Below are 24,141 nucleotides of genomic sequence, written 5' to 3'. Positions count from 1 at the left end.
TATCAAATTAGTCTATATAGAAGTCATATGTTAGTTCGTTAATATATGCGAACAGGTAGAATGGACTATCCAAGAGGATGAATCGGATTTCGAGTCATTGCTCAATTTCTTGAATAGTCTTTGAAGGAGAACTCAGACTAAAAAAAAACAAAATAATGGACTTTTATCCAAAGGCTCAAGCACACACCTTCAATTCTGAAGAGATTTTAAGCAGTCCAAGGTACATAGGAACCTCTGTGCTTAGTTTACTAGAGTTGAGTTCTATGAGTTTTCTAGGTCAAGATACGTAGGTACATAAAAGGAAATTAAGTGTCAAGGCTTTGATAGGCTTCAGTAAAATGTCCAAGGATAACTGCTGATCCAGAACGACCTCTTTCTTCTTTTTCTTAAGGAGTGATGAGGATACACTAACAGGTTGACTGTAAATATTCTGGAAGAAATACATGAAGCATTAAAAGGGGACAAGAAGCACCAGGAGAAACTTAAACCCAACAAAGTTGAGACTTTGTGGCCTAAACCTCAGACCCTAACGACTTCGTGGACTTCTCTCTCTTTCTCTTTCTGTTTTATGAAATCTGAAAAAACTTCACGTTACTTGTACCAACATGTGACATTAATGACGTTGGCAGGTGACTTTGACAATTGCCAGAAGAAGAATAAAGCTTGCAAGACATTATTGACGGGTGACTTATAGGAAACAGTTTCCAAGATCTAAAGCCACTGGTCGTGTTTCTTTCTCTTTGAATCATAGATAACTTACTGTCAATAACAAGAATGACATTTGACAAATGATAGATTGCTTAGACAATTGCATAAAGAAGAATACAGATTACCAGATCTGGTGGAATGTGACTTGGAGGAAACACTGTTCAGGACAAAAAGCAGCCTGAACCACTTATACTGGACGTCTCTCTCTTTTTCTATAGTACTCCCTAGAAAAACCTTTAAGTTACTGTCAACAACAATTATGACATTTGACACTGATGACGTTGACAAATGAAAGATTGCTTGGACAATTCCTTAAAGAAGAATACAGATTACAAGATTTGGTGGAATGTGACTTGGAGGAACACTGTTCAGGACATAAAGCAGCCTGAACCACTTATACTGGACGTCTCTTTCTTTTTCTATACTACTACCTAGAAAAACCTTTAAGTTACTGTCAAGAACAATTATGACATTTGAGACTGATGACGTTGACAAATGAAAGATTGCTTGAACAATTGCATTAAGAATAATACAGATTACCAGATTTGGTGGAATGTGACTTGGAGGAAACACTGTCCAGGACGAAAAGCAGCGTGAACCACTTATACTGGACGTCTCTCTCTCTTTCTATAGTACTTCCTAGAAAAACCTTCAAGTTACTGTCAACAACAAATATGACATTTGACACTGATGACGTTGACAAATGAAAGATTGCTTGGACAATTCCTTAAAGAAGAATACAGATTACATCTGGTGGAAGTGACTTGGAGGAAACACTGTTCAGGACATAAAGCAGCCTGAACCACTTATACTGGACGTCTCTCTCTCTTTCTATAGCACTACTTAGAAAAATCTTCAAGTTACTGTCAACAACAAATATGACATTTGACACTGATGACGTTGACAAATAAAAGATTGCTTAGACAATTGCATAAAGAAGAATACAGATTACAAGATCTGGTGGAATGTGACTTGGAGGAAACACTGTTCAGATAAAAAGCAGCCTGAACCACTTATAGTGGACGTCTCTCTCTCTCTTTCTATAGTACTACCTAGAAAAACCTTTAAGTTACTGTCAACAACAATTATGACATTTGACATTAATGACGTTGACAAATGAAACATTGCTTAGACAATTGCATAAAGAAGAATACAGATTACATCTGGTGGAAGTGACTTGGAGGAAACACTGTTCAGGACATAAAGCAGCCTGAACCACTTATACTGGACGTCTCTCTCTCTTTCTATAGTACTACCTAGAAAAACCTTTAAATTACTGTCAACAACAATTATGACATTTGAGACTGATGACGTTGACAAATGAAAGATTGCTTGAACAATTGCATTAAGAATAATACAGATTACCAGATTTGGTGGAATGTGACTTGGAGGAAATACTGTTCAGGACATAAAGCAGCCTGAACCACTTATACTGGACGTTTCTCTCTCTTTCTATAGTACTACCTAGAAAAACCTTTAAGTATCTGTCAACAATAAATATGACATTTGACACTGATGACGTTGACAAATGACAGATTACTACAGGACAATTGCCAAAAGGTGAATAAATATTGCAAAATATTGATGAATATGACTGGGAGATAATAGTGTCCAGGGCAATTTATAGTGGATACATTTGGTGAACTACTCTCTCTTTTTCTATTTTATAAAACTAGAGAAAGCTTCACGTTACTATGAATAACAAATGTGACATTTGAAAGCGATGACGTTGACAAGTGACAGAAATGGAAACAAATGGGTAAATAGTTTCCAAAATCTATACTAGGATACAGTTCGTGGACGTCTCTCTCTCTCTTTCTATCTTATAAAAACAGAGAAAGCTTCACTCTACCGTCAGTAATAGATATGACATTGACAGAACCTTTTATTTACGTTAGATACACAGAGCATACTTTTGCAATCATTTAATAAAGTTCACTCAGTCTATATACTAATTCTTCCAAGGCCTTTGAGGTTGTATTAGTTAAGTCTATAAAAGGAGTTAGACTCATATTAGTGAGCCGATTGAATGTTCCTACTTACTGGAAAATCCTCTTAATGTTCTTGGAAAAGATCCCAGATTGTCATTTGGTCTACTTTCCTGGCGCCATCTGTGATCTATCAACTCGACTCATTTGGATTCTATTGGTCAGCGGTAATCTTTGATCTGAGCGGAATAGTCCGGGCGTTTATGTAATATATACCACACATGCTTGCGGGTGTAGAGAATTAATTTGTATTCCAAGAGTGCATGTACATTAATTGAGTAATTTTGTATATATTCCAGGATTTTGAAATAAAATTAATTTAGTTCTTTTGAAAATGCACCATTTGGATCTATCAACTCGACTCTACTGCTATTGGTCAGATAACCAATAGGAGAGGAAAGCTTGCAAGAGGAAACAATTTATAGGAATGTCTTTGTCTCTCTTTTTATCTTATAAGATCATAGAAAGCTTCACGTTGACATTTGACAGATGACTTCAACGATTACATGTCAACTGATGCATGAAGTTGTACTCAAGTCAAACCGAACGTTCTATTACTTCATTAAGGTTCGGTTCACACTCGGATATATTTTCCACTTAGTCTCCAGTGAAAACTTTTAATAGTTTTTCTTTGTTTCCGTGCATTCTCCCATAACCCAATTATACGATCAATCGTCTAAAATACCAAAAACTTCCCGGCTAACATGGCTTTAGGATTAACTGGGTTAAAGTCTTTGGCTCGCCCGAGCCCTTTTGTTCGTTACTTTAACTTCCATTACTTTATAAAATCAAAAAACCGTTTCGGGCCAATAAGATTAAATTATTAAGGATAAAGGGGGACACCGAAAGTTCCAATTTATGTTTCCTGATTAAGCTGATTTATGCGTTAGGGGGTCTTAATATGGAATTCGAGGGACTTTGGGGATTATAATTTTATGATCATCTTGAGAACGTCACATTCTTTAACACTTTGTATCACCGAAGAAATTACTTTGACCCACCAAGAACTGAACAAGAAGTTGATGAACAAAAGGATTCTCGTATTATCAGAGCATCTACTGTTGAATCCTATGCAAGACCACCATCTAGTTCATCTCATCCCTGTCTAAGATTTAATCAAGATCCATCTACAAGAAATTGAAACTTTTCTGCCACATCCTTAAAGTCCGATTACGTCCATGGACAAGTTTTTCTAAAAAACCGAACCAGAAGTTCTCGATCTTTTCTACGATAGAGCCTCTAATGATTTTTTATTTTTTTGTTTTTTTAGGCTGTAGCAGACCTTTTACTGGGAGTGTTCTGTATGCCCTTCACTCTAGTGGGGCAGGTGTTAAGGAATTTCATTTTTGGAGAAGCCATGTGCAAGTTAATACCATACTTTCAGGGTAAGTGGGTAAATAATAACGAGTTTCAACTCTGTCATAGATATAGCAAGATAAGAGAAAACTCAAATAATCGCTTTTCTATCAATCGTCTGTTGGCTAATGAAATGAAATTGGCCTCCGCTAATTACCGCAATAGTCACTTATTAAATCGACTCTCTTTTGGGAAAAACCTTTTGTTGGTCCTGATAAAGGATAGACAGAAAGCCTGAAATTACGCTTTTTAGTTCCCTTTATTTTTTACGATTTACTCCTTAGACCGGATGACCTTAATAGGGCATTTAATAAAGGCCTGTCTGCTGGTTTTTTTGTGTATAAATAAATATCCAGAAGGAAATTGGGTTTCCAGAAAGTTCGACTGATTGGTGAAGATCTTTTAGGGCCAAGGGTATGGGATTTCTGATTTTTAGGCTTACTGGTAATCAAAGCGTTGTTTTATGACGCCATCTCTGTTTTAATTTATTTAGTTGACTGGAAAATGGTAACAGAATTCGCTGTCAATGTCAAAAGTCATGTCATATCACTGTTAAAGTGAGAAGGGATGCTTTTTGTTGTTGAATACTGAGTAGTAAAGGAAAAAATTGTTAATGGACCAAATAGGATTTTTTAGTTTTAGCCTCAGAATTAATAAAAGCGTTCTTTAATAAATTTTAAATCACTGGCAGATGTAACGGTTAATATGAATCTCACAGTGCAAAAGATCATTTAAATCCGTCAACTGTCACTTGTCATCAAGATAAAAATTGCGCTTTTTAATGTCATATGTCACTAAATGGTTAACAGATAAGACTTATTTTTCATTCTTGAAATTAATAAATAGGCATTCTTTTGCGGTAACACCTTCTCATAAAAGTCTCTGCTAAAAGAAATCTTTGATAATCGAACAGTGACAGAAATTTCTGTCAAAGATCATTCAGTTCCCGCATTGTCAATGTCAAAACTGTCATTTGTCACCTTAATCGACTTAATTCAAAACTGCGCTTTTTATTGACGAATGATGCGCATTAATTTCTTTGTTCTTAGAGTAACTATTAACACAGTAACATATTTCTTGATTATTTACTATTAAAAATATATATGAAATAAAATTTTTTAGTTTTAGTCTTTAAATTAATAGAAGCGTTGTTTCTTGGCGCCATCTCTGTTTAAAGGTCGTTACTCGACAGCTTCTTCAAAAAATCACTGACAGAAGTGACAGTTAATAGGAATGTCAAAATAAAAAAGATCAATGAAATTAGTCAACTGTCATTTGTCATTATATTAAAATTGCGTTTTTTGGTGACGAATCCTGAAAGCTAAAAAAAATTTTCTTTTGCCAATAAGGGATATACTCTGTTAATAAAGGAGAACCAATGAGATGCCAAATCTTTTAATAATTTACCTTTTTCAAATTCTATGAACCAAATAAGATTTCTTAGTTTCAGCATTAAAGTAAATAAAAGCGTTACTTCTTGGCGCCATCTCTATTTAAAGTTCGTTACTTGACAGCTTCTTCAATAAATTTTAAATCACTGACAGAAGTGACCGTTAAGATGAATGTCAAATTACACAAGATCATTTGTCAGCTGTCTCTTGTCATCAAGATAAAAATTGCGCTTTTTAATGTCATATGTCACTAAATGGTTGACAGATAAGACTTATTTTTCATGCTTGAAATTAATAAATAGGCATTCTTTTGCGGTAACACCTTCCCATAAAAGTCTCTACTAAAAGAAATCTTTGATAATCGAACAGTGACAGAAATAACTGTCAAAGATCATTCAGATTGCTCACTGTCAATGTCAAAACTGTCATTTGTCACCTTAATCGATTTGATTTAAAACTGCGCTTTTTATTAACGAATGATGCGCATTAATTTCTTTGTTCTTAGAGTAACTATTAACACAGTAACATATTTCTTGATTAATTTACTATTAAAAATATATATAAAATAAAATTTTTTAGTTTTAGTCTTAAACTTAATAGAAGCGTTGTTTCTTGGCGCCATCTCTGTTTAAAGGTCGTTACTTGACAGCTTCATCAATAAATTACTGACAGAAGTGACAGTTAATATGAATGTCAAAGTACAAAAGATCAATGAAATTAGTCAACTGTCATTTGTCATCATATTAAAATTGCGTTTTTTGATGACGAATCCTGAAAGCTAAAAAAAAATTCTTTCGCCAATAAGGGATATACTCTGTTAATAAAGGAGAACCAATGAGATGCCGAATCTTTTAATAATTTACCTTTTTTAGCTCAGAGGATTTTTATTTTTTATTCTTGGAATTAATAAAATCAGCCTTTTCGGTTACCATCCTGGCCTAAAGCTTTTTAGTAAAATAAATCTTTTACAACCCTACTGACAGAAGTCAGGCAATTATTGCTAAAAATCGTTCAATTTATGTCACTTTAATGAACTTGATTCATAACTGCGCTTTTTACTGACGTATCCTGAGCAAGTATTTCTTAGTTTTCCTCGTACAAGTTCTATGAACCAAATAGGATTTCTTAGTTTCAGCCTTAAAATAAATAAAAGCGTTACTTCTTGGCGCCATCTCTATTTAAAGGTCGTTACTTGACAGCTTCTTCAATAAATTTTAAATCACTGACAGAAGTGACCGTTAAAATGAATGTCAAATTACACAAGATCGTTCAAATTTGTCAGCTGTCACTTGTCATCAAGATAAAAATTGCGCTTTTTAATGTCATATGTCACTAAATGGTTGACAGATAAGACTTATTTTTCATGCTTAAAATTAATAAATAGGCATTCTTTTGCGGTAACACCTTCTAGTAAAGGTTTCTACCAAAAGAAATCTTTGATAATCGTACAGTGACAGAAATTACTGTCAAAGATCATTCAGTTCCCGCACTGTCAATGTCAAAACTGTCATTTGTCACCTTAATCGATTTGATTTAAAACTACGCTTTTTATTGACGAATGATGCGCATTAATTTCTTTGTTCTTAGAGTAACTATTAACACAGTAACATATTTCTTGATTATTTACTATTACAAATATATATAAAATTTTTTTTTTTTTAGTTTTAGTCTTAAAATTAATAGAAGCGTTGTTTCTTGGCGCCATCTCTGTTTAAAGGTCGTTACTCGACAGCTTTATCAATAAATCATTGACAGAAGTGACAGTTAACATGAATGTCAAAATAAAAAAGATCAATTAAATTAGTCAACTGTCATTTGTCATGAAATTAAAATTGCGTTTTTTGGTGACGAATCCTGAAAGCTAAAAAAAATTTTCTTTTGCCAATAAGGGATATACTCTGTTAATAAAGGAGAACCAATGAGATGCCAAATCTTTTAATAATTTACCTTTTTCAAATTCTATGAACCAAATAAGATTTCTTAGTTTCAGCATTAAAATAAATAAAAGCGTTACTTCTTGGCGCCATCTCTATTTAAAGGTCGTTACTTGACAGCTTCTTCAATAAATTTTAAATTACTGACAGAAGTGACCGTTAAAATGAATGTCAAATTACACAAGTTCATTTGTCAGCTGTCACTTGTCATCAGGATAAAAATTGCACTTTTTAATGTCATATGTCACTAAAGGGTTGACAAAATAAGACTTTTATTTTTTATGCTTGAAATTAGTAAATAGGCATTCTTTTGCGATAACACCTTCTCATAAAGGTTTCTACTAAAAGAAATCTTTGATGATCGAACAGTGACAGAAATTACTGTCAAAGATCATTCAGTTCCCGCACTGTCAATGTCAAAACTGTCATTTGTCACCTTAATCGATTTGATTTAAAAGTGCGCTTTTTATTGACGAAGGATGAGCATTAATTTCTTTGTTCTTAGAGTAACTATTAACACAGTAACATATTTCTTTATTATTTACTATTACAAATATATATCAAATATTTTTTTTTAGTTTTAGTCTTAAAATTAATAGAAGCGTTGTTTCTCGGCGCCATCTCTGTTTAAAGGTCGTTACTCGACAGCTTCTTCAATAAATCACTGACAGAAGTAACAGTTAATAGGAATGTCAAAGTACAAAAAATCATTCAAATTAGTCAACTGTCATTTGTCATCAAATTAAAATTGCGTTTCTTGATGACGAATCCTGAAAGCTAAAAAAAAAATTTTTTTCGGCAATAAGGTATATACTCTATTAATAAAGGACAACCAATGAGATGCCAAATCTTTTAACAATTTACCTTTTTGAGCTCAGAGGATTTTTATTTTTTATGCTTGGAATTAATAAAATCAGCCTTTTCGGTTACCATCCTGGCCTAAAGCTTTTTAGTAAAATAAATCTTTTACAACCCTACTGACAGAAGTCAGGCAATTATTGCTAAAAATCGTTCAATTTATGTCACTTTAATGAACTTGATTCATAACTGCGCTTTTTACTGACGTATCCTGAGCAAGTATTTCTTAGTTTTCCTCGTGCAAGTTCTATGAACCAAATAGGATTTCTTAGTTTCAGCCTTAAAATAAATTAAAGCGTTACTTCTTGGCGCCATCTCTATTTAAAGGTCGTTACTTGACAGCTTGTTCAATAAATTTTAAATCACTGACAGAAGTGACCGTTAAAATTAATGTCAAATTACACAAGATCATTTGTCAGCTGTCACTTGTCATCAGGATAAAAATTGCGCTTTTTAATGTCATATGTCACTAAATGGTTGACAGATAAGACTTATTTTTCATGCTTAAAATTAATAAATAGGCATTCTTTTGCGGTAACACCTTCTCATAAAGGTTTCTACTAAAAGAAATCTTTGATGATCGAACAGTGACAGAAATTACTGTCAAAGATCATTCAGTTCCCGCACTGTCAATGTCAAAACTGTCATTTGTCACCTTAATCGATTTGATTTAAAACTACGCTTTTTATTGACGAACGATGAGCATTAATTTTTTTGTTTTTAGAGTTACTGATAGTCCTGTGGTTAGAACCTTTCGGTGTGATGCTCAAATTACGACTTAGAGTTACTATTAACACAGTGACATATTTCTTGATTATTTACTATTACAAATATATATAAAATAATTTTTTTTAGTTTTAGTCTTAAAATTAATAGAACCGTTGTTTCTTGGCGCCATCTCTGATTAAAGGTCGTTAGTTGACAGCTTCTTCAATAAATCACTGACAGAAGTGACAGTTAATATGAATGTCAAAATAAAAAAGATCAATGAAATTAGTCAACTGTCATTTGTCATGAAATTAAAATTGCGTTTTTTGGTGACGAATCCTGAAAGCTAAAAAAAATTTTCTTTTGCCAATAAGGGATATACTCTGTTAATAAAGGAGAACCAATGAGATGCCAAATCTTTTAATAATTTACCTTTTTCAAATTCTATGAACCAAATAAGATTTCTTAGTTTCAGCATTAAAATAAATAAAAGCGTTACTTCTTGGCGCCATCTCTATTTAAAGGTCGTTACTTGACAGCTTCTTCAATAAATTTTAAATCACTGACAGAAGTGACCGTTAAAATGAATGTCAAATTACACAAGATCATTTGTCAACTGTCACTTGTCATCAGGATAAAAATTGCGCTTTTTAATGTCATATGTCACTAAATGGTTGACAGATAAGACTTATTTTTCATGCTTGAAATTAATAAATAGGCATTCTTTTGCGGTAACACCTTCTAGTAAAGGTTTCTACCAAAAGAAATCTTTGATAATCGTACAGTGACAGAAATTACTGTCAAAGATCATTCAGTTCGCTCGCTGTCAATGTCAAAACTGCCATTTGTCACCTTAATCGGCTTGATTCAAAACTGCGCTTTTTATTGACGAATAATGCGCATTAATTTCTTTGTTCTTAGAGTAACTATTAACCCAGTAACATATTTCTTGATTATTTACTATTAAAAATATATATAAAATAAAATTTTTTAGTTTTAGTCTTTAAATTAATAAAAGCGTTACTTCTTGGCGCCATCTCTATTTAAAGGTCGTTACTTGACAGCTTCTTCAATAAATCACTGACAGAAGTGACAGTTAACATGAATGTCAAAGTACAAAAGATCAATGAAATTAGTCAATTGTCATTTGTCATGAAATTAAAATTGCGTTTTTTGGTGACGAATCCTGAAAGCTAAAAAAAATTTTCTTTCGCCAATAAGGGATATACTCTGTTAATAAAGGAGAACCAATGAGATGCCAAATCTTTTAACAATTTACCTTTTTCAGCTCAGAGGATTTTTATTTTTTATGCTTGGAATTAATAAAATGAGCCTTTTCGGTTACCATCGTGGCTTAAAGGTTTTTAGTAAAATACATCTTTTACAACCCTACTGACAGAAGTCAGGCAATTATTGCTAAAAATCGTTCAATTTATGTCACTTTAATGAACTTGATTCATAACTGCGCTTTTTTATTGACGGATTCTGAGCAAGTATTTCTTAGATTTCCTCGTACAAGTTCTACGAACCAAATAGGATTTCTTAGTTTCAGCCTTAAAATAAATAAAAGCGTTACTTCTTGGCGTCATCTCTATTTAAAGGTCGTTACTTGACAGCTTCTTCAATAAATTTTAACTCACTGACAGAAGTGACCGTTAAAATGAATGTCAAATTACACAAGATCGTTCAAATTTGTCAGCTGTCACTTGTCATCAGGATAAAAATTGCGCTTTTTGATGACAAATCCTAAAAGTTTGCTTTAATTGAATTTTGGTTTCTACTAAGATTGTACTGTATTTCTTAGTTTTTTTAAATACCCGTAAGAAGTTCCTTGGATAAAACAGAATTTCTTAGATTTAACCTTAGGAAGTAATAAAAGAGTTCTTGCTAGACACCATCTCTGTTTAAAAATCGTTACTTGACAGCTACGTCAATACATTTTAAATCGCTGACAGAAGTGACAGTTAATAGGAATGTCGAAGTGGAAAAGGTCATTTAAATCTGTCAACTGTCACTGGTCATCAGGATTATAATTACGCTTTTTGATGACAAATCCTAAAAGCTCAAAATGTTTTTCTTTCAACAACTTGTTGATTGATTCGTATTTTAATTATATTCTAGTTTATTGTATAATGAAGGAAACCAACTCAAAATTCGCAGTACTTTGGCCTGTCTTCCCTAAGACAACCATGAAAAGGTCCATGGATAAAATAGGATTTCTTAGATTTAGCCTTCGAATTAATAAAAGCTTCGAGAGACTAAAAGATCGGATGAATTATTTTGAATTCGTACCTTGTGACAGGAATAAACAATTATGCCAAATGCCTGGAATAAACTGAAAAATTACTTATAAAGCATGAAGCCTAAAAATCTGAAAAACTGGAATTTAAAAATGGATTTAAAAAGAAACCTCAATAGAAACAGGGAAGTTAATTCAGATACTTGCAACGCCCTGTAAATTAAAGTAAAATTTCTAAAAACCGTTAAAGAACGCCTGGAAAGGCCTCCACAAGCCTAAAATCCTGGAATGATACCAGCCGATCTTTGAAACTACTTCGATTCATATTTTAATAAATTCGATTAACTTTTTTTTTTATTATATGATCCAGCCTACGAGTTTCTAGCGTTCTGAACATACGTAAATGGAAAAAACAGATTTTTCTCCCCAGAAGTTCGTTCTAGAGCCAACCAATCCTTCGGATATAAAGACACTTTTTTTGGCTATTTTGATTAGTTTCCTTCGTTTTTTATGAGACTGGATTCAAGTAATTCCACTGGGATAAATCCCATAATAAAAAAAAGGACAACCTGACCTGGACAGCACAGAAAGCATTTATATCATCTTAAATTGACAACTTTAGATACGTTTAAAATTGATTAAAAAAAGAACTGTGATCTGGATACGTAAAAGGTTAAAAAGCACAAATTTAAGGCAGTTGCTAGCACTGGGTCTTAAAACGAACTTCTCCCCTTCTTACTCCAATTAGGAAAATAAAACAGGCGACTACCCGGAGCGTAAAGAACCCGATCCGGATTAGATTAGCGTATTAATTGCTCGCTCCAGTTGTTTAGGAATTATTATTGTTACGTTATCAGGTCACAGTCTATCACGGATTAATTAAGACCGAAGTGTCTGGAAAAAAAGTTTTCGGGAGTTAATATAAGCGCTCGAAGTCCTATTGATATAATGTGCCATAAAAGCTCCTTTAGTATAATTAAATTAAAAAAAGTCGAGGAGAACTGATTCATATAATGTCAAAACTGTCATTTGTCACCGGTTGATTGGTAACGAAATGACAGCTGACTAATTTGAGCTTTTTGTTATGAGTGCTAAAGATATTTCTTTCTTTCAAGTGATGCGCACTAAATAAAATAGGATTTTTTATTTTTAGGCTTAGACTCTGGGTTTGCCTAAAGAGTAAGTGATGTAAGAAATCTGTCTACAGTGACAGTTCTTGTCAAAATACTCAATGTCACAGAAGACGGAAGTAACAGTTATGATGAATCTCAAAGTGCAAAAGTTCATTTGAATCCGTTAACTGTCACTTGTCATCAGGATAAAAAAAGTCGTATGTCACTAAATGTCATTTGTCATCAAATTAAAATTGCGTTTTTTGGTGACGAATCCTGAAAGCTAAAAAAAAAATTCTGTTAATAAAGGAGAACCAATGAGATGCCGAATCTTTTAATAATTTACCTTTTTTAGCTCTATAATTTCACTTACAAAGGAGAATCCAAGTAGATTAAAAAAATATAAAGAACAGTTTATTAATTTGAGGTTTTTGCTTTCGAAATCCTGAATGCTAGAAATTTTCCGTTCTTACAAGTCATGTATTAGAGCGATAAAGAATCAACAAAATAGGATTTTTTTATTTTTAGTCTTGGAGCCACTAAAAGTGACTTAGGATGCCATCTTTGTTTGATGGTCTCTACTAAAGAATAATGACAGAAGTTCCTGTCAATGTCAAAATACCCAATGTCACAGTTGATTCAACTCGACTAATAACGTAGGACGATGCAAAAAATCTATACAATCATACAGTGACAGAAGTGACAGGTCTTGTCAAAGTCAATATATAGAACAGTTTACTGATTTGAGCTTTTTGATTTAGAAATCCTAAGGGCTAAAAGTTTTGGAGTCATTAAAAATGGCTTTGCTGGTGCCACCTATATTTGTTGGTTTTTATTAAGGAGTAATTGACAAGTTGCTGCAAGAAATCTCTATAATCATACAGTGACAAAAGTGCCAGTTCCTGTCAGAGTCAAAATACCCAATGTCAAAGTTGATCCCAAGTTCCTGTCAATGTCAAAATACCCAATGTCACAGTTGATTCAACTCGACTAATAACGTAGGACGAACGGTTAATGGATTTGCGCTTTTCCTTGTCGAATTTTGAGTGCTAAAAATGTTGCGCTTTATCAAATTAAAGTCATGTAACTGCGCAGTAAAGACTCGACAAAATAGGATTTTTTATTGTTAGTCTTGGAGTCTTTCAAAGTGACTTTGCTGGTGCATCTCTGTTTTATGGTTTTTACTAAAGCCTAATTCACATGTTGCTGCAAAAAATCTACATAATCATACAGTGACAGAAGTGACAGTTCTTGTCAAAGTCAAAATACCCAATGTCACAGTTGAACCAAGTCGATTAAAAATGTATGCAGTTTGAGCTTTTTGCTGTCGAATTCTGAGTGCCCAAAAATTTTCCGTTCTTTTAAATTAGAGTCATGGAATAGCACAGTAAAGAGTCAACAAAATAGGATTTTCAATTTCTAGTATTGGAGTCATTAAAAGTGACTTTGCTGGTGCCATCTCTGTTTTATGGTTTTTACTAAAGCCTAATTCACAAGTTGCTGCAAAAAATCTATGCTAATCTTTTCACTAGAGAATAATTGACAAGCTGCAGTAAGGCTGTAATAAACTAATAGTGACAGAACTGTCACAATCCAAACTCTCAGGATCATTCAGTCGGTGGTTGTCAATGTCAAAACTGTCATTTGTCACCTGTTACCGTTAATTTAAATTGAGCGATACCAAATGACAGTTGACTGATTTGAGATTTTTGTTGTCGAATTTAGTCTTTTCACAAATTAGCATATTCGTTGAAATATCACTAAAAGGGTCTATTGATTTAACGGGATTTTTGACTTTTAGGCTTAAAATTAATAAAAGCGTTATTTCTTTACACTTTGAATGTCAACACTTTCAAAATCTGTAATAATTCAAGAGTAACAGTATTGACAGTTACTGGCAACATATTAAATATGTTTCAAATTGTTCGCTGTCAAAGTCAATAATGTCATTTTCCGCCTCTATCAAGTTGATTCCATAACGAACCTCTTGAGTACTAAAAAATTGTATATAGGTACAAAATAAACATGAGCTAATAAAATAGAATGGTCTTGGAGTCAATAAAGACAGGTTTTTCTGGTGCCATCTGTGTTTCACTTTTTTTACTAACGAAATTTTTCACTTTTATGACTGAGCTATTTAAAATTGTTATTTCTTGATGCCTTGACAGTTAAGACCTTCCAAATCTGCAATAAATCAAGAGTAACGCTATTGACAGAAGTGACAGTTACATAGTAGATGATGAAGATGGCTGTCAAAGACAAAACTGTAATTTTCCATCTCAATCGAATCTCCTGTCAAAAAACCAGTACAGTGACAGAAATGACAGTCAAAATCAAAATGCGCAAGGTAATGTAATTTGGATCGTTGTCAATGTCATTTGTCACCTGTCACAGTTAATTTAACTTAGTTGTGACAAACGACAGTTGACTGATTTGAGCTTTTTATTGTCGAATAATCAGTACTAAAAATGTACAGACATTTAGGCTTCTAATGAGGGCAAAAATTTCACTCTTCATCGAAAATGATTCATCAATATTGCATCACCTTATTGAATTAATTAAAATTGAATTCTATTTCGTATTTGTATAGTTGTTTTGGTCAGTTTTATGGTGATCTTCAGGAAAATTCAATTATACTTCGCCTTCAGGCCTATTAATAGAGTAAATAATTTAAATGCTACTTTCGTATATCCCCGCGTGGATATTTAATAAGTGAAAACGAACTTAATGTTAATAATAACCAAATAGAAATGCCGATAATTTATTCAATCTATATTGTCTAAAAATTAGAGCGATCCCTATTATGTTGAGTATAGTGCATAATAATTTGGAAATCATCTGGATTATACTGGTTTCAGTAATAAATACTGAATTACTAGAGGAAGGACAATTACTTCCTCTCATCATAGATATTTTCCTTCAATACTTTTATAGTAAAGTTTATATTCAAATATTGGCGTGCAAAACTGGTGCCCCTAATAAATAAATTTCCCATAAATTGAGAAATATTCGATAAAAATCATAATAAAGAGGCGAAAAGTCGATTTTGGTATGATGCTTATCCGGCATAAAATCAGCACTGGATCCGTGCCAAAATGTGAGTTTACTCGCATCCTGGATTGGAAAAGTGTGTATCATTAAATAAAGCATAAAAATCAACGATATTATTATTAAATAAATTTATATATTGGGTGAATATTTCGGTCTCATTTTCCCTTGCTCGTTATTAGCATATCTCCCAAATTGTTGTTTGACCAACTGGTCGAAATTTTTATCGTAGCCGATTTCCATTCCAAGTGCCCGGGCTTAGGGTCAACTGTGGGTTTAGCCCTCTACAAAACTGGAAAATTAATTAGACATTTTCCGGATTAAATCCCTTTTAATTAAGCTCATATCATCCTGACATTTTGGAAATCGTTTTCAGCTTTCAGGGTTCTTTTTTAAAGTATTTATACTGTTAAGGCAGACTTAAGTAATACAATCTAATACACATAATAGAAATTTAATAGAATTAAAAATAGATTTTAATAGGGGCGAAAAGCAGTGAGTTTGTAAACAACGTATTTATGTGGTGGAAATATGTTGAAGGGTTTTTTAGTAGTCAGGAGTCGACTTTAGAAGGTGCAATTTTTATTTTGAAATATTGTAATGAAGAATCCAATTATCATAGTGTTATACGGATCAATGATGTCGTGTTTTAGTTTAGAAAAAAATAGTAACTATTTGACAAAAAACGGGTTATTGCTCAGGATTGATCAACAAAAAGCGCAGTTTTATAGCAAGTTCATTAAGTGACAAATGACAGTTTTGACAAATATATCTTCGGAATTTTCAGGAATCTGGAGTCGTTTTTCACGTCTTCCAGGAATTCCAAGTAATTTCTTACCTTATTCCAGGCATTTGGCATAATTCTTTATTTCTCTCAATAGTTCCAAATCGGTTTTTAGATTTTTTAGTTTACAGAAGTCATTTTTCACGTGTTCGAGAAATCTGAAGTTATTTTTGATTTTATTCCAAGAATTTAGATTTTTTTTTTCTATTTCTCAAGAATTCTAAATAATTATTGAAATATTCCAGGATTTCGGAGCAATTTTTAACATCTTCCAGGAATCTCAAGCAATTCTTTACTTCATTCCAGGCATTTGGCATAATTCTTTATTTCTCTCAGTAATTCCAAATCGGTTTTTAGATTATTGTAATTATAGAAGTCATTTTTTATGCGTTCGAGAAACTTGAGTTATTTTTTATTTTATTCCAAGTATTTGGAATATTTTTTATTTTTCAAGAATTCCAAATAATTATTTCAGGCTTTCGGAGTAATTTTTCACGTCTTCCAGGAATTTCAAATTATTTTTTAATTTATTCCAGGCATTTGGCATAATTCTTTATTCATGTCAATAATTTCAAATCGGTTTTCAGATTTTTATAATTATAGAAGTCATTTTTGACGAGATTTTATTCCAAGGATTTGAAGTATTTTTTATTTCTTAAGAATTCCAAATAATTAATTAAATATTCCAGGTTTTCGGAATCATTTTTCACGTCTTCTAGGAATTTCAAGTAATTCTTTACTTCATTCCAGGCATTTGGCATAATTCTTAATTCCTCTTAATAATTTCAAATTTTTTAGATTATAGGAGTCATTTTTTATTGTGTTCAAGAAATTTGAAATTAGTTTTGATTTTATTCAAAGTATTTGGAATATTTTTTACGTCATGATTGCCACTACATTTACCACATACTTTACATTGTTAACACTCTTTGGCCATATGTCCATACCGACAGCACTTAAAACACCTCATAATATTGTAGTCATTAAATACCACGCAACGATTCCATCCAATATCCATTTTTTCCCTTTCAATGAAAAGTCCATAGTTAATTGGGTCAACTTTCAGGATTATGTTATACTTTTTATTTACCACTGTTGTTCTTCGTAGTACTTTAATTTTTGTATCAGGACGCCTCTGAATATTATTCTGCTTTTCGATTTTGGACCCTATTTTCGCACTTCATCGCCTAAAGAATGTTCACTTTCATTTATTCCGACCACTTTAATTCGCCTTTCCAGATTTTTTAGCGCATCTGCAGTGTACTTGTCGCCCATTTTCTGCTGTATTTCAGTTCTGATGCTGGTAAGGTCCTTTTTGTTACCACAATTGACTATAATTCCACCGTTCTTGGTGGCTTTTCCTACGGACAATCCCGCCCCTATATCCGTTGGGTTCACCTCGCTTCTAATGTCCTCCTTCACTTGATTTACATTTTTTTCTGCCTCTTTTTGCTTTACAACCAAAACCTTGCTTTTTTTTAAGGCACTGGCATACGATGTACCTGGCTTCCCATTAGTTAAAACAGGTGTTGGTACTTTGATCCCTCATTCCCTTTTCAAGAATTTCAAATAATAATTCAAATATTCCAGGCTTTCGAAGTCATTTTTCAGGTCTTCCAGGAATTTTAAGTAATTCTTTACTTCATTCCAGGCATTTGGCACAATTCTTAATTCCTCTCAATAATTCTAAATAATTTTTCATATTTTTTAGGAGTCTTTTTTCACGAGGAATTCGATGTTATTTTTCAATATATTCCAGACATTTAAAATACTATTTATTGCTCCAGAATTCCAAATGATTATTAAGATTTTCCACTTTTTGAGAGTCTTTAAGATGTTTGAAGTAATTTTTCAATTAATCCAGGCATTTGGCATAATTGTCTATTTCTCTCAAGAATTCCAATAACATAAAATCGTTTATTAAATATTTCAGGCTCTTGGAGTAATTTTTCACCTCTTCCAGGTATTTGAGGTTATTTTTCCTTTTATATCATTTTAACGTCTTTAGAGCCTTTAAAATAATTCTTTATTCCAGGAATTTCAAGTAATTTCTTACTTTATTCCAGGCATTTGGCATAATTCTTTATTCCTCTTAGTAATTCCAAATCGGTTTTCAGATGTTTGTAATTAAAGAAGTTATTTTTCAAGTGTTCGAAAAATTTGAAGTTATTATAGAAGTCATTTTTCATGTGTTCGAGAAATTTTAAATTATTTTTGATTCTATTCCAAGTATTTGGAATATTTTTTATTTTTTCAAGAATTCCAAATAATTATTCAAATAATCCAGGTTTTTGGAGTCATTTTTCACGTCTTCAAGTAATTCTTTACTTTATTCCAAATATTTGGCATCATTCTTAATTCCTTTCTAAATTCTAAATATATTAAATAATAAAGATTTCTAAATAATATTCCAGATATTTTCGAGTATAAGAGTCATTTTTCACGAGAAATTTAATGTTACTTTTCAATTTATTTTAGACATTTAAAATCCTTTTCTTGAGAAACAATTCTCAAGAATTCCAAATACTTATTCAGATTTTCCACGTTCTTAGAGTCTTTAAGGTCTTTGAAGTAATTTTTCAATTTAATTATTCCTCTGTGGAATGTTTATTCCTCTCAGGAATTCCAATAATACTAAATAGTTTTTCAGATATTTTTCACGTCTTCTAGGCATTTGGAGCTATTTATCCTTTTATTCCAGGCTTTCTTTATATTTCTATTTAAAGGCATTCCTTATTACAGGAATTTGGCATAGTTCTTTATTTTTCTCAATAAGTTCTGCACTAATTAAAAATAATTATTCAATTTTTTCAGGCTTTCAGAATTGATTTCGAATAACTTTGATTCCTCGAGAATTCCAAATAATTTTTCAGATTTTTCATGCTTCTGGAGTATTTTTTCAAGTTTTTCAGGCATCTGGAATTATAATTTGGTCCTTGGTCAAATATTCCAAATATATTTTCCTTTTTTTCCTTACCCCTGGAGTCGTTTTTCATTGGTTTATTGAATTTCAGGTTATTTTTAATTTTATTCCAGGCACTTGGCATAACTCTTTATTTTTCTTAAGGATTCCAAATAATTATTCAGATTTTTCAGCGTCCAAAAATGACTCCGAAAGCCTGAAAAATCTAAATAAATATTTGGAATTCTTCAGGAATTAAGAGTATTCCAAATGCCTGGAATAAAAAATTCTTTTAAGGCGTTAAAATCGACTCCGAGAATCTGAAAAAAATTAAAAATAATTTGGCACATCCCTCTAAAGAATTCCAAATTATTCAATTTTTTCAGATTCTCGGAGTCACTTTTTAGGTCCTAAAAGAATTTTTTATTCTAGGCATTTGGAATACTCTTAATTCCTTAAAAATTCCAAATATTTATTCAGGCATTCGGAGTCATTTATTGACGCTTTTGCAGTAATTTTTCACCTTATTCCAGGCATTTGGAATAACGTTTTATTCCTCTCAAAAAATTCCAAATAGATCCTTAAAATTTTCAGGTTTCTGAAGTGTTTTTGTACGTCTTCCAGATATTTAAAGTAATTTTTTTAATTGTATTTTAATAATTCCAAATAACTCTCCGAATATTCCAATAACAATAAATCGTTTTTCAGATATTTCAGGCTCTTGGAGTAATTTTTCAGGTCTTCCAGGCATTTGAAGTTATTTTCTGTTTTATTCCAAGCTTTCTATATTATTTTAATGCCTTTAGAGCCTTTAAAGTGATTCTTTATTCCAGGCATTTGGCATAATTCTTTATTCCTCTCAATAATTCCAAATTTTGTAGATTATATGATTCCAAATAATTATTCAAATATACCAGGCTTTCGGAGTCATTTTTCACATCTTCCAGGAAATTCAAGTAGTTCTTTAATTCATTCCAGAAATTTGACATAATTCTTTATTCCTTCCAATTCTAAATATTTTTTCAGATTTTTCATGCTTCTCGAGTATTTTTTCAAGTTTTCCAGGCATCTGGAATTATAATTTAGTCCTCTCAAATATTCCAAATATATTTTCCTTGCCCCTGGTGTCATTTTTTATTTGTTTAAGGAATTTCAGGTTATTTTTTAATTTTATTCCAGGCACTTGGCATAACTCTTTATTTTTCTTAAGGATTCCAAATAATTGTTCAGATTTTTCAGCGTCAAAAAATGACTCCGAAAGCCTGGAAAATCTGAATAAATATTTGGAATTCTTGAAGAATTAAGAGTATTCCAAATGCCTAGAATAAAAAATTTTTTTAGGACGTAAAAATTGACTCCGAGAATCTGAAAAAATTGAAAAATAATTTGGCATATTCCTCTAAAGAATTCCAAATTATTTTTCCTTATTCCAGGCATTTGGCATAATTCTTTATTTCTCTCAATAATTCCAAATTTTCTAGATTATATGATTTCAAATAATTATTCAAATATTCCAGGCTTTTGGAGTCATTTTTCACGTCTTCCAGGAATTTCAAGTAATTCTTTAATTAATTCCAGAAATCTGACATAATTCTTTATTCCTTCCAATTTTAAATAATATTTCAGATTTTTCATGCTTCTGGAGTATTCTTTCAAGTTTTTCAGGCATCTGGAATTATAATTTAGTCCTCTCAAATATTCCAAATATATTTTCTTTGCCCCTGGTGTCATTTTTTATTTGCTTAAGGAATTTCAGGTTATTTTTAATTTTATTCCAGGCACTTGGCATAACTCTTTATTTTTCTTAGGGATTCCAAATAATTATTCAGAATTTTAAGCGTCAAGAAATGACTCCCAAAGCCTGGAAAATCTGAATAAATATTTGGAAGTCTTAAGGAATTAAGAGTATTCAAATGCCTGGAATAAAAAATTTTTTTAGGACGTAAAAATTGACTCCGAGAATCTAAAAAAATTGAAAAATAATTTGGAATTTTTTGGAGGGATATGCCAAATACCTCTAAAAATTCCAAATATTTATTTAGATTTTCCAGGCTTATTGACGCTTTTGAAGTAATTTTTCACCCTATTCCAGGCATTTGGAATAACGTTTTATTCCTCTCAAAAAAATCCAAATAGATCCTTAAAATTTTTAGGTTTCTGAAGTGTTTTTGTACGTCTTCCAGATATTTAAAGTAATTTTTAAATGGTATTCCAATAATTCCAAATAACTCTCCGAATATTGTTTTTCCTTAAGAATTCCAAATTTCTCAGGCTCTTGGAGGAATTTTCAATGCCTTCCAGGCATTTGAAGTTATTTTTCATTTTATGTGAGGCATTTGGAATATTTCTTATTCCTCAATTATTTGCAAATTATTCAGATTTTTCCAGGCTTTCGACGTGATTTTGACATCTTTAAGTCCATTAAAGTATGTTTTCATGTTTTCCAGGCAATTGGCACAAAGTTTATCATGAATCCCAAATAATATTTCAAATTTTCCAGGTTTTCGGAGGCATTTTTTCCATCTTTCAAACATTTAAAGTGATTTTTTATTTTATTCCAGACAGTTAGTTTTCCCAAGATTTGGTAATGAAATCTTTCCAGACTTTATTTCATTGTCAACATTAGAACTTATAGACGGTAACTCCCTGTATAAGTACCCTGAGGAGGACCAAATAAAGAGCCAAAACGTCGCCAAAGGTTTGGAAACAAAGAAAGGAAAAATTGTTTTTTTCCTAAAATTTTCATTAGTGGCCTCATGTGTATCATGACATACCTCTTCAATTCATCTTCATCATATTCATCATCTTCACCATCTTCATCCTCCTCATCATCTTCATCCATGACCATGTAATTATTTTTCTCTCATAAAATAATTAATTTTTAGCGGTGTCTGTGTCGGTAGCGGTCTGGACCCTGGTCGCCATATCTCTGGAACGATACTTCGCCATTTGTAGACCGCTGAAATCCAGAAGGTGGCAGACTCGTAGCCACGCGTCCAAAATGATCGCGTTCGTCTGGACGGCCAGTTTACTCTGGAGCGGACCGATCGTTCTGGTGTCGAAACTCCAAAGTTCCCTAAGAGGTGAAATATTATGCTTAATAACTCGTAAAAATCGTAATAAATTTTGATAAATATGAAAATGTTTGTCATTCCACTTAAATTATGTTGTAGAATGTAAAGTGTAATATGATATACAGAAACGTGCAAAAAATAATAAAAAGTTCTTCGTATGAATTTAAGTTATGCCGAAATTTCAATAAAACATTGAACTTTATTCTTTATTCACTGAAAATAAATTGGACCTTATTGAACCTTTTTCTGTTATTTATTACGTTAACGTTTCCTCGTGGAAACTGACTGATGACTCCCTGGGATATAATTTATTACATTTTTCTCTCGAAAATAAAACAATAAAAAAAGGGAAAATATATAGACGTTATAGTTCGCTTGAGTTCAATACGCCACGTACCAGGAAAGTTTCATTAATTATTGTATTTTATTAATGTATGACCCTTTTCCATTGTTACCATTTTTTTTTTATTATTAAGGTCATAAGTGCAGAGAATCCTGGCCAACGAAGAACGGCGAACAGATGTACAATTTGTTCCTGGACATCATTTTGTTACTGATCCCACTCCTGATCATGATCTTGGCCTACTTTATGATCATGGAAAAACTATGGAGGGGGCTCCAGAAGGAGATAGAGCACAATAATTCTAGTCAAAAACTCGGTAAGTGACTAGCATACAAATCAGACCGAAGAGTCCAGGTTATGTTAATTGCTAATAAATCCTGCATTAAAGAGACCTTGCCTTCAGTAGGCTTGACTGCTTATAGGTATATAACAGTTATGGGAAATTTCCATAGGTTCCAAGCGGTTTCCCATATAAGGGATTTTGATAAATTATTTGCGCTTTTGGTGGATTTATCCCGATTCTATGAAGGGTCTCATTTATTACATTATCCTCAGCTTTTCCCAGCTAGTTTATAGTCACGCTATCCGACAAGAGGCACAGGATTCGGGAAACCTGGTTCATTATCCCCGAATTGCTCCGGGATTAATAAAATTTAGGGAGTTTATTTCGACGTATTGCAAGTAAGAATTCTCTGGATATGGTCTTGGGTATTTGAATCTGGTGGAATTTTTTATGGTCCTTCGAGCCGGATTTATTAATATAATTTCGTAAATTCATGGATATATTTAATCTTGATCAAGGTAATCCTGGAGGCCATAGAAGGAAGCGTAGGGCTCCGGTGCTAGCTTAAGGAACTAAAGCTTTTAGTTCGATCGGTAGGACAAATATCTGCATTACCGACCGCAAAATGGGCGGGTTATTTGAATTTATTTTGCGTGTAAATGGTTTCTCTTTAAAACTCCTTTTTTTTGACGGTGAATTTTTCAATAAAATAAATAATGTGTCCCAATATAATCCAGGCATCCAGAGTTTCTACAAAAAATTCAGTTTTTATCTTTTATCTCTCCCTTTCTGATGCAGGTCTTATGCAAACTACTCGAATTTGTAAAGAAACTCATTAGTTCATTGGATTTCTATAAAGCCTTTAATAGCATCAAGATTTTTTCGGTTTGTGTAAAAACTACTCAATAACTCTAAAACGGTTATATTTAAAAGGAAACTTGTAATGACCTTTTAGGTGAAGTAACTCATCAGTTTTCATATGAAACTAAAATCAATAAAATCGGTCATTGATTTTCTGAAATATGAAGATTTTTGTGAAGCCTTTGATAGTATCAAAATTTTTCTAATGCATTGAAAAACACTCAATAACTCCAAAAAGATTATATTTACAAGGAAACTTGTAGGAATGTTTTTGGTCAAGAAACTCATCAGTTTTGACATGAAACTAAAATCAATAAAATCGATCATTGATTTTCCGAAATATGAAGATTTTTCTAAAGCCTTTGATAGTATCAAGATTTTTTTAATGCATTGAAAGACTACGCAATAACTCCAAAAAGGTTATATTTCCAAGAAAACTTGTAATATTCTATTTAGTAAAGAAACTCATGAGTTTTCATATGAAACTAAAATCAATAAAATCGATCGTTGATTTTCCGAAATATGAAGATTTTTGTAAAGCCTTTGATAGTA

General features: G+C 32.1%; 1 protein-coding gene across 1 annotated transcript in view; it reads left to right on the top strand.

Moving 5' to 3' along the window:
• Nucleotides 1–24,141, top strand: part of LOC126741472 (cholecystokinin receptor type A-like) — a 116,099-nt gene that overhangs the window by 74,453 nt on the left and 17,505 nt on the right. Inside the window, exons 3-5 of the mRNA XM_050447886.1 lie at nucleotides 3,967–4,081; nucleotides 21,914–22,111; nucleotides 22,579–22,761. Of these exons, the coding sequence (XP_050303843.1) occupies nucleotides 3,967–4,081; nucleotides 21,914–22,111; nucleotides 22,579–22,761 (496 nt within the window). The remainder of the gene's footprint in view (nucleotides 1–3,966; nucleotides 4,082–21,913; nucleotides 22,112–22,578; nucleotides 22,762–24,141) is intronic.

This window comes from Anthonomus grandis, chromosome 10 (genome assembly GCF_022605725.1).
Source record: "Anthonomus grandis grandis chromosome 10, icAntGran1.3, whole genome shotgun sequence".
In the NCBI taxonomy this organism is placed as follows: Eukaryota; Metazoa; Arthropoda; class Insecta; order Coleoptera; family Curculionidae; genus Anthonomus; species Anthonomus grandis.
This window is presented reverse-complemented; position numbering and strand designations above follow the sequence as displayed.